This window comes from Opisthocomus hoazin, chromosome 2, assembly GCF_030867145.1.
Source record: "Opisthocomus hoazin isolate bOpiHoa1 chromosome 2, bOpiHoa1.hap1, whole genome shotgun sequence".
In the NCBI taxonomy this organism is placed as follows: Eukaryota; Metazoa; Chordata; class Aves; order Opisthocomiformes; family Opisthocomidae; genus Opisthocomus; species Opisthocomus hoazin.
In genome coordinates this window covers 98,156,310-98,174,498 of record NC_134415.1, presented here as the reverse complement: position 1 = coordinate 98,174,498, position 18,189 = coordinate 98,156,310, and the positions used below count along the sequence as shown (strand labels likewise).

Genomic DNA, 18,189 nt, shown 5'->3' with positions numbered 1-18,189 from the left:
GGGAACAGGATACAGATGGTTTGTTGAACCACAAGGTCATGGCCTGTTGAGGGAGGCCCTCCAGAAGGAGCAGGGGGAATCAGCACCTCACCAGAGACGCAGTGTGCCTGTAACCTTTATGCCTGTGGGTGCAAAACTGGTGGGTTGGGACTGTCGAGGAGGGTCTCAGCAGAGTTTTATTGTGTCTGTAGTTATTACACTTCTGTGTGCCCCACATTCAGGTCTGCCAACTGGTTGAGGTTTCTCAAGGTGATGGGGGCCTCCTTCATGGGGGTTATAATGTACCTGTAACCACTATGCCACTGGACAACAGACTGGTGGGTCTGCTGGCAGGTCAGGATCCCTCAAACTGGTAGGGGCCTCCCCTGAGATCCAGCATGCCTGTAACCCTTGTGCCTCTGGGCAAGGAGAGCACGGGTTAATCTTCAATCCAGTTTGAATACTCCAGGAAATATGTCAAACTATTAGGCACCATTGTCCTAAGCTTGAAAGCTCCCTGGACGTTTGACTTGACACCCTCATAGAGCAGAAGGCCTATTCTGAGGAGGTGGCTGCCTGCCTCCCTGATTACGGCTCAGTCCCTTTTTAGGTATGCAGACAGCTATGTTCTGCCTAATCCCCCATGTAAACTGACATTAGGTTTTAGTCTGCAACAGTGGTGTTGCCACATAACCTAACAAGTGGCACCTACCCCATCTCCCAAATTCTCCTTCACTTTCTTGGTAAACCATAAAATGGTTTCTAAGTACCATTTGGGAGGTTTGACTGCTTAGATCCAAGAAGTGGACCAAGAAAAGTAGACAACGGAAAGCTTGGCTTTCGCCTGGCAGTTAAGCCATTCACCTGAAAAGAACTGGGATTCTGATCTTTGCTTTGTGGGTTGGTTTTGGTTTTTATCTTATTTCTACAAACAGAAGCATCCAGGAGCTGGTGTTGCTGCATTTTGTCTTAGGCCTTTCCACGCGTGCTCTGAGACTACTTTATGGAAGACAACCCTTAATTTGAACAGACTTTTAAGTCATATGCTTTATTAATATTAAAAAACAGTTCTGACCAGTACACAGCTGGCAGACTTTTTATTGTTGACCTGTTAAAAGTCTTAGGGATATAAGCAAAGTGACAGCTGGAGTACAGCATCTTCAGCTCCTGGCAGGGGAAAAAACCCACGGTATTTAAATCTGCATGTAGTCATTTTGTACTGTGTTACTTATTGACCGTTTCTTTATACCTTATTTTCCTACTCAACTGAGGCACACATTTTTAAAATTGTGTCTAATTTACCTGTCTTCTGTAACAATAGTTAGTAAGCCTTTTCTGCTGTGCTTTATTTATGTATAGATCCCCAATCTTACTGTGAAAGATAACAAAATACTGCATTTCTGCTTTGCTTGTATTGTCATCATCCTGCTTGAGTTCATAATTGTTGCTGTTGAAACTGCTGACCTGCTTGATCTTTGATGAAGCGACATTAGGAACAGATAAATGCAAAATATAATATATGTAGATCCTAGATACAGATGATCTTGAAGACTGCATTTGTACATAAAATTCCAGCATATAAAAACATATATTTAAACATATTATAGACATATGCATATTATTTGAGGCTCGTTGTTTTTTTTAACCTTCTAAAGAGGAAACATTCTGGATTAACAAATATAGGAATTCATCTTATGCAGCATGATGAAAATTATGCAAGGTTGAAACTTGTTTTACTTTCACTTGTGTCATCAAAGAGTCATCCATCAGATAAGACTTGCTTCTTTCCTTTCCTAAGGAAAGGTCCAACAAAAAAAAAAAAAAATCAGAAAAATCCTTAGGAGAGAAGATAGAGCGTATATATTTTATGTCGATATCAAAAGGGGATAGGGCTGGATATGATATCTGATCCATAATCAGTAAATTAAAAATGCCATATATACTTATAATGAAACAGTCTGTGTTTCTTTGTATTTTTCTTAGAAAGTTAATTTTTCCATGCTGGATTAAGTATCACACTTAGATTTTACTATTCAGTTTTGACAATTTTATCATTTAGTGTGGAAATTACTGGTATTCTTAATAAAATGCTTGATAAAATAGTTGGTTGAATAGCATTGAAGGGTTTTAGAAATAGTTTTCTGCATTTGTTACAGCGTAGTAAAAGAACACAATTTAACCTTCCTTGTTATTTAGATATTTTTATCTAATATTTAATTTAGATTTTATTTTATTTCGTTTCTCTGCATTTATGACAAATTCTTCATTCAAAAGGCAAAGGAACATACTGAAGTTAAAATCAAAGTGCGAAAGATGGGAAGATTTAGACAAAAGAAACTATGGAATATATGTATGTTGCTGAAAATATTTGACTGTCCATTAAATATCTAAAACACTTTAAAGGATATTTGACTGCCCATTAAATATTTAAAACATTTTAAAGGAATTTGGTGCATTAAATAATGTGCAGGAATAGGAATTCATTGAGGCTTTTAAGATACAAATTTGAATAAGTAACTAGTGCAGGATATCATGCAGCCCTTCATAGAGAAAAAAAGATGAGATGCTTATTTAAAACTGAAGTTTGTACCTGCTACTGCTTTCCTTGAAAAAATGATTGATTTTTCAAGACCTGGAATTATTCTGAAATTGAAGAAACAAAACTGTCAGTCTCTGCCATTCTGCCGTGACAGGGTCCAGAAAATAATCTTGATTATTACATTTCAACTTAAAGAAAAATGATTCATATATTTGATTAAAGAAGCATTTATTGACTTGTACTCTTTAAAAATTTTGGGGCAATGCTAATGCGCAGTAAATAATCCAGTGTAAACTTATTATCACTGTAATTTTAAATAGTCTTTAAGGCAATAGCTATAAAAATGTCAAGTTATATTTTTATTAACTCCAGGGTTTACCGGGAGAGCATGGGGTACCAGGAAACCCGGGAGTTAAAGGAGACAAGGTATGTTTTAAGTGTTTTTAATTAAGCTTGATATGTTAGAGCATATTAGATTGTCATCTCTGAAGTAACTTTCCATCCTTCTGTAGTGCATCTGTGTGGCTGCTTTTTGAATTGATTTTAAAATGTACAAGCAGCAACGCCTGTCTGGTCCTCGGAGATGCTGCAGGCCAGTTTGGCAACCCAATTGTCTTTAGATTCATAATTTAAGTAATATTTCAAGGAAGTTGCATTGGGTTCTTGCATTAAATCTGTGCAAGACATGCCAGTTTGGCTCCTGACCACAGAATACCATTTCCAGCATAGTGTCCTAACCAGACTAGTGTGTAAAATCCCACTTCACAGTCAGACATATTGTTCTTGGCAGAGCAGTGGGGCAGCTATGCTGTCTCAGACGTGAGCCGAGGCTGGGATCTCTTTATGGCATTGTATTTTGCTCTGTAGAAATCCCTTAGAATTCAGCTACATCAACGAGAGTTAAAAATGGTATGGGGGTATATGTTGAATGTGGAGAAGGGGAGAAAAAGAAGATATACAGCCATACTGTGAGCTGTGTGATGTGTTATGGTATTTATAGATTGTGGGGTACAGGGGAACTAATAAAATCCATTAATGGTTTGAGGAAGCGAGCTGATGAAAAGGCAGGACAAGAAAATAACTGCAGAACAATGACAAAAACGTAGTAATCTTGCAAAATGGGAAGTGGTGGATTCAGAATGAATCACAGATAATGATGCAGGAGCATGTAAAAGACAAGAAGACAGCATAATAAAATGCACAAATTCACCTGTGTAAGCAAGAGGAGCTGTAGAGATGCAGAGCAAGAGATGCTGCATGCAGAGAACTGAAAAACAGAGAATGAAGACCAGGCTTTTAGCACTAGCGATACACGGCTAGAGAGAAAGAGAGTTTGAAGCAGTTACTGTGAAGTAACTGACAGGGTTTAGTGACAACCTGCGTATTAGGGGTCTGGGGACAAAGAAATGTAATTCAGGTGCATAGCAAGCATGGAAAATTGAGAGAATGTTAGTTGTTGTCAGTGGTTGTGGGGTTCATGTTTCTTCTTTTGTAACTTTTTGAAGGAAAATATATGTTTGATACAAAATCGAAGCCTTCCAATATGTTTTCTATACATACGTATGTAACACTTTTGATAGTATGTTGGTGCCTGTGAATAATACATAGGAGAACATACAGGATTTTCCTGTCTCCTAGGCTGAGTACTTACTTATGTAGGGAGCTGAATCTATGTTGAATTAAATGTGAAAATTTGATAAAATTATAGCAATTATTTTGGTAGCTGAGTAGTCTCACTTGCTTACAGTTGTACGTTATGAAATACAGAGCTGTATACTAGCTTGCGTCCAGCTCTGGAGCCCTCAGCACAGGAAAGCCATGGACCTGTTGGAGTGGGTCTAGAGGGGGGCCACAGAAATGATCAGAGGGCTGGAACACCTCTCCTAGGAGGCAAGGCTGAGAGAGTTGGGGCTGTTCAGCCTGGGGAAGAAAAGGCTGCGAGGAGACCTTATAGCAGCCTTAGAGCACCTGAAGGGGCCTACAAGAAAACTGAAGAGGGATTTTTTACAAGGGCATGTAGTGATGGGACAAGGCGTAATGGCTTTAAACTGAAAGAAGGTAGGTTTAGATTAAATATAAGAAAGAAATTCTTTACTCTGAGGGTGGTGAGGCACTGTAAGAAGTTGCCCAGAGAAGTTGTGGCTGCCCCCTCCCTGGTAGTGTTCAAGGCCAGGCTGGATGGGGCTTTGAGCAACCTGGTCTGGTGGAAGGTGTCCCTGCCCATGGCAGGGGTTTGGAACTAGATGGTGTATAAGGTCCCTTCCAGCCAAAACCATTCTATGATTCTATACAATTTGAGTGGCCTTTTTTTCCCGTCTATTCCTTCTCAAAGTACTGTCACCTTCTAGCATAACCTTGATAATATTTAGGCTTTTTTAATAAGAGAAAATTCTCACATTTCAATTAGTAATTCAAATTTATCTTGTAGGGGGATCCTGGTGGGATTATGGGACCGCCTGGACATCCAGGTCCAAAAGGTGATATGGGGCCTCCTGGAACAGGTCTACCTGGAACACCGGTAAATCCATAATCTGAAAAGGCTTTTATGACTTTATTTCTTGTAAGGAAAACTGTTCAAGAACTCTAACTGTGCAATGAAAAAAATAGAAGTAATTTTTCAGATGTCATTTCCAAGTTCAAATATATGTTATAGTGGTATTGCAAGTGCATTGAAATGTAGTCTACAGATCTGTATTGTTAATGCAAGGCTCACAAATGATCCTAGTGGCAGTGCTATTAAAAAGGAAGACATATGTAAATCTGTCGTAGTTTCTTTATAAAGGCTGACTAATTTTGACAATGAAGTTCAGCTAGTCACTTTGATTTGAAAACATAATTTCTTTTTTTCTGGGACTTTTTAGTTTGTTGTTTTGTTTTTTGGGTGTTTTTTTTTTCTCCAGGGTACCACTGGTAATCCTGGAAACCCAGGTCCAAGGGGGCCAAAGGTAAAAAATATACTATTTCTGTTTCTAAAAAAAGCATGATAACAGGCTAGTTTATATTTTCAGGCAGGTTGTAACTGAAAGCCTTGAACTCTTCTCAGGGAGAAAGAGGACTACCTGGTGTACAAGGAGCACCTGGGGAGATGGGCGCCCCTGGAATAGGCATTCAGGGATCACCAGTAAGTATACCAACACCCAGAATCTGGGCTTCTTACTGTGCATCACTGAGAAACAGCAACAAGTAAACAAAGAATAGTGAAAAGCCATGCCATGAACTCCCTTCTGACTTGACTCCCAACTCAGCATCTTTTCCCTTTATCCAGACCCACAAAGATCTAGTGCTAAGGGAGGAACTGAAGCCTTGGAGAACTGAAAGACCCAATGGCTACTTTATGGATGCGCTTCCTAGTAGTGGTGTTGAGACATCTTCAGACTGTGTCTGTTTCTAAGCAACAACTGTTTGCAGTCCTCGGCAAAATCCAGCCTGAGTACTGGTACAAGAGGAGAGGTATACTCAGCATTCTAGATTATGGCATTTTGAAACTTATGCTGGTACTGGAAAAGGCAAAGACACATGGAAGAATTGTGGAAGGCTTTGTATCAGCTCCCAGTTTTTGCATTTGTGATGACTGCTAATTACAAGCTTAAGCCTACTGCTTATACATGAGAACCTTACAATGTCAGGTACTATGCCAGAAAATAGTAAAATTCTGACTTTGAACAGCTTCCCACATGCATCTCTGTGCAGTTTAAGTTCAAGCATGGAGCAAGTTGATGCAGTGTCTAGAGCATTCATGCTAAATAGCTGTTGTATAGCAATAACTGTTTCAGCTATTCAGCTTGTTTCCCAGGATTCTTTCTTTCTGTTGGCTTGAAAGAAATACATCTGCAGTACCTTCAGAGTGTTCAGTAAAAAATTGATGTTATAGATGATACACGTTGTTCCTTGAGCTCTACCATGGTTAATAGGCCAATATCTCAGGTATAGACCAATACAGTTGGCTGATACATTATAGTTTATCAACAGCACTCAGACATAGAGAGAAAATGTTTGAGAAAGGTTACTAGAGATTCATTTTGAGATCTTAATCCAAGATAATAATCCTTAAAAATAACTTATTCAGTTAAAATATTTTCAAATCTCAATTTCAGAAGTGACACATTTATATTTAAATAATCTAATTTGCTTTCATTCAGCTGAATATCAGCTTTTCTTACGAATCTTCTACCTAAATACCAAGTTTCACCACAGACCGTTATTCTTTGGCATTACTTGCCCTTAAAAATGGGCCTCAGCAATTTCTTGAATTTTCTAATTTTAGCAAAATTAGATTTGGGTTTAAAGCCACGCCTTAAAGCAAGTATTTCTTGCAATACAAGCTGCACCAATATCCCATATTCAGTATTTTTTGACGAACTTCATCTCGCTTGTCTCAAAAAGTATAACTACTGATTATTCAGAGTTTTCTTGCAGGGTCCTATAGGTCCAACTGGATCCACAGGTGTGCAGGTAGGGTATAAGTTTTCTCTTTAATATAAAAGCCGTTAATTTAGTTTTATGAAGTTTACAGTAAAAGAAAACATTCTTAAATCCTAAATGACCTTTCCTGCACTTAGGGGCCTAGGGGACCCCCAGGATTACCAGGAACTCCAGGTACCCCTGGTATTAATGTAAGTGACAGTTCTCTGTATATACAACAAAAAGTAATGTGTCCCTTGTCAATGATTTGAGGTCACCAAATGTTACATTTGTTTCTAGGGCACTCCAGGAAGAGATGGAAAGCCAGGACTACCAGGCCCTCCAGGTGATCCTGTAAGTATATGTGGAAAGCTCATACATTTGCTTTGGTGCAAATATTTTAAATTTAAAGGAGATGAGAGAACCTAGCAAGCCTAGAAGTCCAACTGGTTAAATTAATTTAATCTTTCAATTATTATATCCTTTGCTTTTCTTTTTTTACTTGATTATATTGCAGTGTAATTTAAACTTATATTAACATGTACAGGAGAATTACCCTGTCTTCAGGTGTTACAGTTTCTATACTAGAGTTTCTGCCAAGCTATAACTTGGCATAGTGTTCTTCAGGCTCAGAAGAAGTTCTGTATAATGGAAATTTTCAGGAGTATACTTTGATTATTCCTGTTAAAATATTGAAGGAAATGTTTGGGGATTCCAAAGCTAATTTTGCTGTGCCACAGAAAGAAGACATTAATTTTTAATGAAATTCTGAGGTTAGTTAGTCTCTAATGCGATAAATTCCCTGTAGCACTAATGAGAAATTAAGTGGCTGAGTTTGAAAACAAAAACACTAAATAAATTCTGATCCTTCACCACACTTTAAGAGTTATCATCTCCTCTTGGGTATTACAGAAATGATTTGTATTTAAGAATGCTGTAGCTTTGCAGATCTTGTGAAGTCCAGCACTGCAAGATCGAAAAAGCCTGCACATGCCTCAGACCAAACTGTGCCCTTAAAGATAATTGAGTATTTTGCTTGGGAGTCAGGAGAACCCAACGTGCATATCTGCAAAGTTTGCAGAATGGCAAAACTTCAGTCGTTATTCCTGCTTCTGTCTGGACTCCCAACAATTACCTCAGAACTTTCAAAAAGCAAATTTCTCTTTAGAAACAAATGTTTACAGAGGCTTTTATGACAGCAAATGGAGCTTTCTGAATTACCTGAGTGGTTGTTGGAAAGCATTCCAGCAACAAAAATTACATCAACAAAAATCTGTGGATGGTTGGAAGAAACAAACCAAACACAGAGCCTAAAAATAAAAAAAAAAGGTTGTTAAACTCATCTGTGATCCTATTGGTTTAATAGGATTTGATATTTCCTGAGAGATTTTAGTGAAACTCAGAGTTTTAAAAATGACAGTGAGATACAGTGATAGTAGTGTTTCTCTAAGACATATCAAAACAAAGGAAATAAAAATTACAAAACCTAATATTTGAATGGTGTTATGTTCTTTAACAAAGCCTCTGCTCCTTGCGAAGGCATGAATGTAGCCTTTTCTTGGAGTGAGTAGAGTATCTCAGTGGTCTCAGTCTGTTCATCTCTTTAACTAACAATTCTTCACGTACCTGAGCATGGGACAGACTCCTCAGATGCAGAGACTTGCTTTGTGTCTTATGACTGAGGTCCATCTCCAAGTGTCCAGCAATGCAAATCTAAGGCAAGATTCCCCAGAGTAGTCTGCAGACTGCTGGTGGCCTGTGAAGAATTCAGAAATGTTCCAGAGCTGCTGTGGGAATGCATTAAGCAGTAAAATATATCGTGCTTTCAATTAAACATTTGATGGCACAGGTGCATGACAGTCCACAAGTAAGCCTGAGGATTAACAGCAAGGAGCTTATCAAGGGGTACACTAGCCCCACAACCACACAAAGATTTAATCTCGGAGAGAAGAGTCAGCTTGCTCCAGAGAAGAGCCTGGGAACTAGCTAGCGTGTATGCGCTGTTGATTATTGGGGACCAGGATGGTGATTCTGATGTGTTGGTTTCTTGGTTCCTGCACTAGCAAACTGGTCCAGCGCTTTGATATACGAGTATCGGTAGCTCCCCAAAGGCTAAAAATCAGTATATAAAAGCAGGTCTGTCACTGGCATTGAGTATGAAGGTAGAACTCAAGTCAGAGAGTCAGAAAGACTGAGATATAAAATGATCTTCAGTTAGGAATGGATATAAAAATAACAAGAAAAAGGCACTGTGAATACAGTTATTTGAAGAACTAGTAAAGTCTGTTATTTAATAATCAAGGAGCTCAAATTATAGACAGTGCAGAGAAAACGGAATAATTCAGTGGATTCTCACTGCCCACTGAAAAAAATCTACTTTTCAAAGAATACATAAAATGAATTTTGATCAATTTACTAGAAAAAAGAAGGAGTTAAAGAGGCTTTAGATACAACATGAAGGTCTGGTGTAATTCACCCAAAGAATGAAGCAAAACAGTCTCTGAATGATTAGCAGTTACCTTTGAATACTTTGAGAAAGGTGAGGCTTTTGAGACAGAGAGATGCTAACAGAAAACAGATTTTCATAAAAGGTGAACAGAAGAGGACATAGAGTATAATACGTCAGTTGGAAAAAGTTGAATTGCAAGCTATGAAATATTTTTTAAAAAAATACGTTCTAAGTACCAGTGATATGAATGATAAAGTGGAAACACAAAATGGCATCATTTTGTTAAGAACCAGTCATGGAATAAATCAGATTTACAGCTTTGGAGGATTAACTTTCTTGGGAAAGGCGAGGAAAGAGTCACATTGTGTATTTTGGCTTCAGTAAAACTTTGAGACTGTCCTCATGAGGTTTTTATAAGCACACAAAGAATGCTCTTGAAGTAATTTCCATATAGCTTATCAAAAACTGTGGATATGAGTCCCTGTCATCAGATTACTGTTAAACTTTGAAAGAGATTTCTCTCCCATACCCGGTTCTTGTCAGTGATTTAATTTGATTAGGATAAGTAGATATAAACTCGGCAGTTGGACTGGGAAAGATTGCTAGCTTTTTGAAGATATATTCAAAACTTAAAATTCAGAGACAGTCTGAAGTCAACAAGATTAAACTCAAGACAGATGAGCATAAAGTGCTTAATAAGAAAAAACAAAATCAGTAAATAGAATAGGTCTGGAAGGCACAGTGCACTGTAAACTGAATGTAAGCTAAAAATGTGATGCCGGTGTTAAACAGACAAGTCTAAATGATAAAGTTTACTAACAGGAGAATTGCTGCATTGAGCTCTCTTGAAACACTGTTCACTCAGGAGAGACTATTTTTAAAGGATGATGTAGCAAGCAAGAGTGAGTCCAGAAAATTAAGGCCATTTTAGCATTTTCAAAAGCCCGGCATATATCATAGAGTTGTTCGGAGTTCAGCGTAGGCAGCTGTGGCTCTCCGGTACGTGTGCAGTTGGGATGGACTTTCTGTAGGTACAGAGCAGACGAACTGTGTGGCACAAACACAGCAGGCTTGCTCTCCTGCCTGGTGTGCCCTTGCAGCTGGATGTTAGGACCCTTTCACACCGAGGGTTTAGAGGCCTATGCCAGAAGATAATATTGCAGCTAAAATAAGAGCATTAGAAAAGAGGAGAGACTGGGATTTGAACTTGTGTAGGCCAGCAGAAAGAGCAACAGGTGGTGTGGCAATAGCCTGCCTGTCTGTAAAATGTCACGAGGAGAAGGATGAGAAGTCAGGCCATGCAGGGATGTGATGGTTGTTTTTAAGGCTTGTTACAGGTTTTTTGAGAGCAGGTGATATTGTCTATGAACAGTTAACCATTGTGCAGAGGATCGGATTCATACCTTACATATTTATGTCCTTAAGTTGTGTTAGGTGGCTATGTCCCACCCTAGAAAACTTCTCAGTGTGCTTTCAGAGGTGGTGAGGCTACATTGTAGATGCTGTACTCCTGATTACACTTACAGTTAAGTATGTTCAGCAGTGCTTCTCTTGAGCTGGCATTTGACACCCGTTGCTACCAACTGACAGTTTTTCTAATAAGCTATATAAGTGCTTACATTTTATTTTTCTTCTTAAAGGTGGAAATTATTGACACAGACTGAACAAAAACAGTAACAAAATTTGAATGTGTCTAATTTTATAGTATGCCATGGGCTATTTTTGCTTTAGCAATTGTAAGAAGAAGAAATGAGCACTGGTAATTGAAGAGTCGGTTTGTGAGTGAAGATAATGATAGCCGGTTCAATCAGTTCTACAGGGAGTCTTTAAATATGAGTTTAATGGTGGTGCTTGGAAATCTGAGGTATATTGCAGTATAGTGTAAACCTATTGATTGAGCTTTAAATAGCTTAGCTTTAGTATTGGTAGCAATGTAGCGATGGCACCGCAGAGTTTTGCACTAATTCTTAATGTTTAAAGGCAGGACAAAATACTATACATGTTGCTTATGTTGCTGTAGCTGGATTGTTTGCAGTACCTGAGCTAGTTTATTCAAGTTAGCTTTGGCATCTCCACAATTCATGCTACAGTTCACAGTAGAGTCAAAACCTAGGAGAGAGCAGAAGGAAAACAACTGAAGATAATCAGGTGAGAATAGTCTGTGAGAATTTCCAATAGTGATGAGTTGTTGCTGGTATGCTACAAAACCAACAAGATATTATTATTACTATTATTATTTTAAAGTGAAACTTACTATGTTCTGGAGTTCTGCTGTTGTCATGGTTAAAGCAACTTCATCGAAGTTGTAACAAAGAATTACGTTGTTAGTTTGGATAGACAGCAATATTTAACACTTAAAAACTGTTTCCCACCCTGATTTTTCTTTTGAGTTTTCATTAAAAAATAGCTTCAATCAATATATATGTAATCAGCTATGTGTGTAACAATATAAACTTCAGAAGCAGTGAGAACCCAACAGAATCAGTAGTGTTGTGTAAAATATTAATTTCAGCTGCCTGTTGTAATTTCAGATTGCACTGCCACTTGTGGGAGACATGGGTGCTATACTGAAGGTAAAAATTTTCAGAGATTAGATCTTTTTGTTTACTATAGACATGCTTTTTAAACCAAAATATGCACTTGAAAGTTTCTGTAGGTTTACTTCTGACCCACTTAGCTAGCCTAAAATAGTTTTGAGATTTTTGTTGATTTTTTTTTAATATCCAACAAATGTATTTTATAGGAACTTTGCAAAATTTCATGTGAACAATATGTGAGGTGGTAGCCAGTAAATACCCCTTGAGTATGTCCAGTCCATTGTATGAGTTGCTACAAGTACACTCCATTCTTCACTTTACTTTGTAGCACTGATATTGGTAATACACCAGATGGTGAAAATAGTCTAGAATTTCTAAGGTATTATTTTGCAAAATAATAAAATTTGAAGTGATCTGCCGTATTCCAAAATGAAAAGTGTACTCAGAAGGATTTCTGTATGAAAGCACATATCATTTCTGAGGAGAGAGATTATCCCATTCTATTGTCCTTTATTTATACATGTACTTAGGGTTTATTGACTTTTTCATTACCAAATTTTATTTCTTTTACATCTGTCTTTGGGCTTTTCCCTGATTCTTTCTGTTTGTAGTTGTATTATCTTTCTCCGTTACGTGCTCTTCTACCTCTGTGTCATTTCTCTCTCTTAGTGATTCTTTATGCTTCACTCTTCATTTCTCTGTGTTTTGTGGTTAGCACTTCTGTAAGACTGTAATTTAGCTGGAAAACGCTTCTCTCAACAAAGCAGGAATCTTTTACTTTAAAACAACTGTAGGTTTGAAGCTGGTGAGAGTAACAGGTAGCTTCTATCTCTACCTAATCCTTCAAGCAGGAAGGTCTGCTCAAACCTAAACACGAGTGTGTCTGGGACTATCCAAAATGAAGGCATTTATGAGTCCTCTCAAAATGAAGCTAAAAATTTGTTAGCGTGGTTTGAGTAGAGTGTGCGAGAGATGGGGAGGGAAACAAGGAAGGATATCTGAATACTTTGTGTAGCAGAAAGAAGGGACTGCAGAGAAGGCTTTGGGGTAAAATGAAGGGATGGTCACAGAGGTGGGAAGGAAGTGGTCTGCATAGATCAGACCTTCTGCCCATGCCACAAAATGGTTATTCATCACTTTGCTTTGTGTCTGTTCCTCAGGGTGATCCCGGCACAAGAGGTCCTCCAGGCATCCCTGGGAGAGAAGGGCCGAAGGTAAGTTTTGAAGAGCATCCTTTACGTTGCTTTGCTGCTTGTTAAAAGGCCAGACTCTTACCTCTGACAGTCTTGACGTTTTTGTCTGATCCCTATCCCTGTAGCATCTGAGCAGCTTAAAGCTTGAAACGTTTTTTACGGTTCAGCCCTTCTCCTGTGTCAGTTTGCCTTTCCTCAGGATAACGAGCAAAAAAGCCCGAGCTGAGTCCCAAGCCAGGATAGCTCTTCTGTATCTTGTGTCCGTTAAAGCTAGCTCAGATTTGGCTGTCCAGTAGTGCATTGCCATCTGTAGGCTGCTTTTAGGTGAGTCAGTCGCGCAATAATCCCATGGTGAAGACGGACACTCCCCATATCTCCCTCAAGTGTGCAACAGCCAGACCGCTCTGTACCTTTGCACTGTGTTCCCCTGGGAGTAACGCAGCCATTTCACTGGGACTTGAAGTTTTACTGACATCCATCAAACTTATTCACTGTAACTGGATCAAATTCCATGTGGTTTAGCATACAGGTATCTCCTGTAGTTGAGCCTAATTCCATGAAAGTGTACTCCCTCTATTTGGGCAAGCATTTAAGCTCTTTGGTATTAGTAGGATGTCTCTATCAGGCCTTTTGGCTAGTTTGCCTACTAGGTAAAAACCACTCGTTTCCTTTCACCTCAGTGGGAGGCACATTTTAAAGATTTCAGGTTGTATTGAGCCTTTTTTTCTGTTTTAGGCACTATCGCTGTAAGGGCTTCACACTAGCATATATTAAATGTGGTCGTAAAATACCCTGCAGAGCATGAAATGCATTGTTCTCTAATAGAAAGTATTTGTCTGAATGTTATATTTTCATAGGGAACCAAAGGTGAACGTGGATTTCCTGGGCTTGCTGGAGAGAAGGGCGATGAGGTAAAATTACTTCAATTCTATAGCGGTTACATTCTTATCTGAACCTGAATAAAGATCTAGATGGAGAATGAAATGCACAGAATGTTATTCAATTCTTTAAAACTGCTGAGATAGTCATGTATTGCTATAAATAGTCCTCGGCTCTGACTTTTTTTCAACAAAATTAAATGCTATTGTTCAATTAAATAACATCTATTTAATTTTTGTCTGAGGATTTTTGCTCATTTGTATATTTTAAAGCCTCACATACATTTCAATGTTTATTTTTAAGAGTATAGGATAGAGCAATGAATAGGTAAATGCCATGTGTTTTCAGAAAATACTTCATGTTTTATAATATATTTACTTTCATTGGGTTAGTTCCCCTTTAGAAGTCACTTTCAAAAAAATTCCATTAGGCAAGTGCTCTGATGGGTATGGTCATAGCAGCAATTACTATTAAGTCAAAACTGGAAAATGTTTGAAGAGATGGAGTGTAAAATAGTTACAGTATTTTGCATCATACACTGCATTCTTAGAGATATTTTTATGTCATTATGGAGAGGGAAGAAAAGCCACGTGACTTGTGGTGCCGAATCCAAAATAGCTGCTGTATCTTTCATTTTAAATTGAAATATTTGCAGTTAACAGTTCAAGAGCAGTCTCTGTCAAAAAGAAAAGGATGGAAAAATCACCAAAGCAGAGGTATTAAGTGATGAATCTGAGTAAATGAATGGATATCCTGGTGAGCTTAGCCAGCTGAAGGAGTTAAAATAAGTAGTCTGTTACAAAATTTTTAATGAACACTCTGAAATTCCAAAATAGTTAACTGGCACTGCTAAATAGGTGCTACTCTCTTGTAATTTTGGGAGTGCTGGCTACAAGAGAAAACACAACGAAAGTATGAAAGGAATTTAGAACTTATTGATTGAGGGTTTCGTAATTCTTTATGAGCGCTTTACATTTCTTTGGCACTAAGACCATAATATAGTAAGAATTTTCCAGCAGTAGTAGAATGAGAATAATTTAAAAGAACATATGTGTTCCTCAGGATCCTTGGCTTCCAAAAGTAAACAGTTACATGAGGAAAAACAAAATATAGCAGAAGCATTAGATATTTATTCCTGCTACTGCTTTGCCCCAGAATTTAGCAGATTGTCAGACTAACGTATCATGCTTATTTTTCCTCTTGTTTTTACAGGATCTATAGAGCTCATTATATTTTTGCTTCTTAAAAGCAAGTGCCCCTGAGGTTCGATTTAGAACATATACCTTAAAATGATGGGGCAGCCATAAGCGAAGCCCAAGCAGAATTTTACTTCAAAAATAAATGGGGAAGTAATCCATCTTTTGTGTGCCCTATAGGGTACCTCTGCAATTCTACCCTAGCAGTCTGAGGCATTAGCCAAACAGTTTCACCAATTCAGATGCTATTTAACTGCTGTGAATCAAGTGAGGTATTAGAGGCAATTAAGAAGATAATAAGGGAAAGGCAAGATTAGAACTGGCAGTTAGGTTTTTTAAAAGGACTCCAGAGTAAATTAATTGTAAATATTTTTGTTGATTCAGTAGGGTGCTGTGCTGTGTTAGTAAGTTAGATATTCACATGGTTCTTCACTGTTTGGAAGCTGGTTAGCTGCCTTAGCTCTGATGTTGTCAGTGTTTGGCAGCAACTTTTGATTATGACATTATGAGAGTGCAAGCGAATTTATTTTCAGAAACACATATGAAAGAGTTTATGAAGTTTAAAAGTAACTTTTTTTACAAATTTACAAATTGTAAAAGAATGCATTTATTTTCGTTTTTATGATTTGGTTAGCATAGGAATGGGAAGAGAAGCTGAGAAGCGCATCCAAGGCACTTTGAAATATACTCATTAACTTCCATGTGCTTTCCAATAGCCTTTTAATCTTTGTTGATGCTTAGTTCTCTTCCTTTTTCAAGCATTCCTTTTTTTAGGGGAGGGTTTTTCTAATGTCAGTCATAACAACTACAGAAAATGTTCCTTTGGCTTCGTATTCATTTTCCAGGTGACTGTACCATCACTAAGTAATTCAAAATGAGCAGAGAACACATTAGCAGTTGGGTTGCCACTCTGAAAAGCTGCAGAGGTAGATCAATGTCCTCTGTGTGCAGGAGTAAGAAAGTGAAATCAATGTCACACTGCATCTCCACATCTTTCTTGATTTATTTCTGTCTGAAGCTTTTTTGCAGTCTCTCCCTCCAAGCCCATGTTTTGGGGCTCCTGGCCTCTGGTTTTCTAGACCACCCCTTAGCCATGCTTGCTTAAACACTGCATTTACCATGAGAAATATGCCTTTTCTGAGGTGACTCCTCTTGTCGGAGGATGGGCACCCTGTGCAGACACAGTCAGTCACTGCTGGGAGGGACTTATTTCCCTTTGTGGATTATAGGGGGAGCCGAGAGCGATTAACTCTCATTAGTACATGACTTCTACATGTCTAAAATTGCAACTAAGCAGAGGAAAGTCTTCAGTGATGTGCAGGCTTGTCTCAAATCCTACCTGTGTCCACTGTAGTAAGTTGCACCACCTATAAGTTTAGTAAGTGGATACCAGAATCCATTGATTTGCAGGCAATTGAATAGAAGAAGAGCCAGAAAGTAGGTCATTAAACACTATGAAAAATGTGATATTACATTATCAAAAAAACAAAATCTATAAATCAGGTAGAAAGCATCATTGCATTTAGATAGCATCAGGTAACACTGAGAAGACTGAGTAGATGTCTTCTCACCAGCAAAAAATCCTTTTAGTGATAGAAAATAGAAAATTAATCTCTAAGGAAAAGCCAGCTGTCCTGCTCTTATCTGCACAGCTAAAGACAAAAAGATATACAGGACATAAGCTAACAATGTGAAAGGTTGAAGGACAAGTGTTGTTTATCAGTCAAGCAAGAAGTTGCCTCTAACCTTGTTCAATGATAATCTTTTCCCTGCATGGTGGGGTGTTTTTTTTTCGTTCTTAAAAATAGTGCCATCCTTTTAGATGAAAATGTACTTTAATATAGTTATAATACTGCTGGACATGCTGAATTATAAGCAGTTTAGAGGTATAAGTGGGAGAGGAAACAGACATATGCTCTTTTAATTTCCAGGGCCTTCAAGGTGCTCCTGGACTGCCAGGCGTACCAGGACCCAGTGGACCTTCTGTAAGTGTGTGGTGTATCCCCTGTGATCCCATCCGTCTCTGCAGATGTTGCTATAACTGTGCAGAAAAACTTCATATTCTTAGTTTCTTTTCCTTTCTTTTGGCTGTTAGGAGAGTAATAATAAAATCTTACCCGTACTGGCTCTAATAAAAGCAACTATGTTGTGAGTTGATGTTACTGAAAATACTGTCATTGTCTGGGCTCGAAGTTTATGTTACTTAAATGGGTTTGGAGTTTTGGCATTACTAGAGACTGTGAGGTTACGTGACTTATGATGTGCAAACTTGGAGTTAATTACGTATTTGTACCCTAGTTACAGTAATAATGTTAGTAATGAAAATGTAAAAATAATTCTAGCTAGGCATTCTGAAAACATTTAATGCCAAAACCAAGTAATCACTTTGCTTCGCAATAAAAAAAGTATGAAAATAAGCCCACAGGATTTACAGTTATTGAAAAATATATTTGTAAATGTTGGTATTTCTGGGAAAATGCCTCTTGGAAATTTTTTTAAATTTTATTTTCTGCATACTGGATGGGATCACATTAGTTAGTATGATCATTATTCATTCCTCGGTGGCTGACAGTACTAATGCTTCCCTTCTTTCAAAAATTGTAACAGATTTAGGAAGTTTAATGTAGAATATGCAAATTGGTATTTTAGCAGTAAAGCATGATTCTTAGCAGTATCAAGAGGTGCCACTTAAGGTCAGTGCATTAAGTCTGCCAAGGTGAAAATGCAACTGCAAACACAAGTTTTACCTGTCAAAGGGCTTATCAGAAGGACACAGCTGTTTTATCAAACAGAAGAGAAATATTTAAACCTGGAGGAGAAGCATAATTAGGTTTAAATGACCTTCAAAAAGCACAGGTTTTAAAATCTAAGCTGCAATATAAAATACCGTGTTTCATTGTTTCTTAACTAATATAAACCGGTCCTGTGTTGTGCAGGGAGTCACAGGAAGACCCGGACATCCTGGTCCAGCAGGGTCAAAAGGCGAAAAGGTATTCCTTCTTTTCAGTCTTGATAA

At 38.0% G+C, this 18,189-nt stretch overlaps 1 protein-coding gene across 4 annotated transcripts in view; it reads left to right on the top strand.

Annotated features, from left to right (window-relative positions):
• Positions 1-18,189, top strand: part of COL19A1 (collagen type XIX alpha 1 chain) — a 214,630-nt gene that overhangs the window by 158,460 nt on the left and 37,981 nt on the right. For all 4 annotated transcript variants that reach the window (XM_075414584.1, XM_075414582.1, XM_075414583.1 and 1 more), the window contains 12 exons: positions 2,891-2,944; positions 4,947-5,036; positions 5,419-5,463; positions 5,562-5,639; positions 6,935-6,970; positions 7,078-7,131; positions 7,220-7,273; positions 11,900-11,941; positions 13,066-13,119; positions 13,956-14,009; positions 17,105-17,158; positions 18,110-18,163. In XM_075414584.1, the coding sequence (XP_075270699.1) occupies positions 2,891-2,944; positions 4,947-5,036; positions 5,419-5,463; positions 5,562-5,639; positions 6,935-6,970; positions 7,078-7,131; positions 7,220-7,273; positions 11,900-11,941; positions 13,066-13,119; positions 13,956-14,009; positions 17,105-17,158; positions 18,110-18,163 (669 nt within the window). The remainder of the gene's footprint in view (positions 1-2,890; positions 2,945-4,946; positions 5,037-5,418; positions 5,464-5,561; positions 5,640-6,934; positions 6,971-7,077; positions 7,132-7,219; positions 7,274-11,899; positions 11,942-13,065; positions 13,120-13,955; positions 14,010-17,104; positions 17,159-18,109; positions 18,164-18,189) is intronic.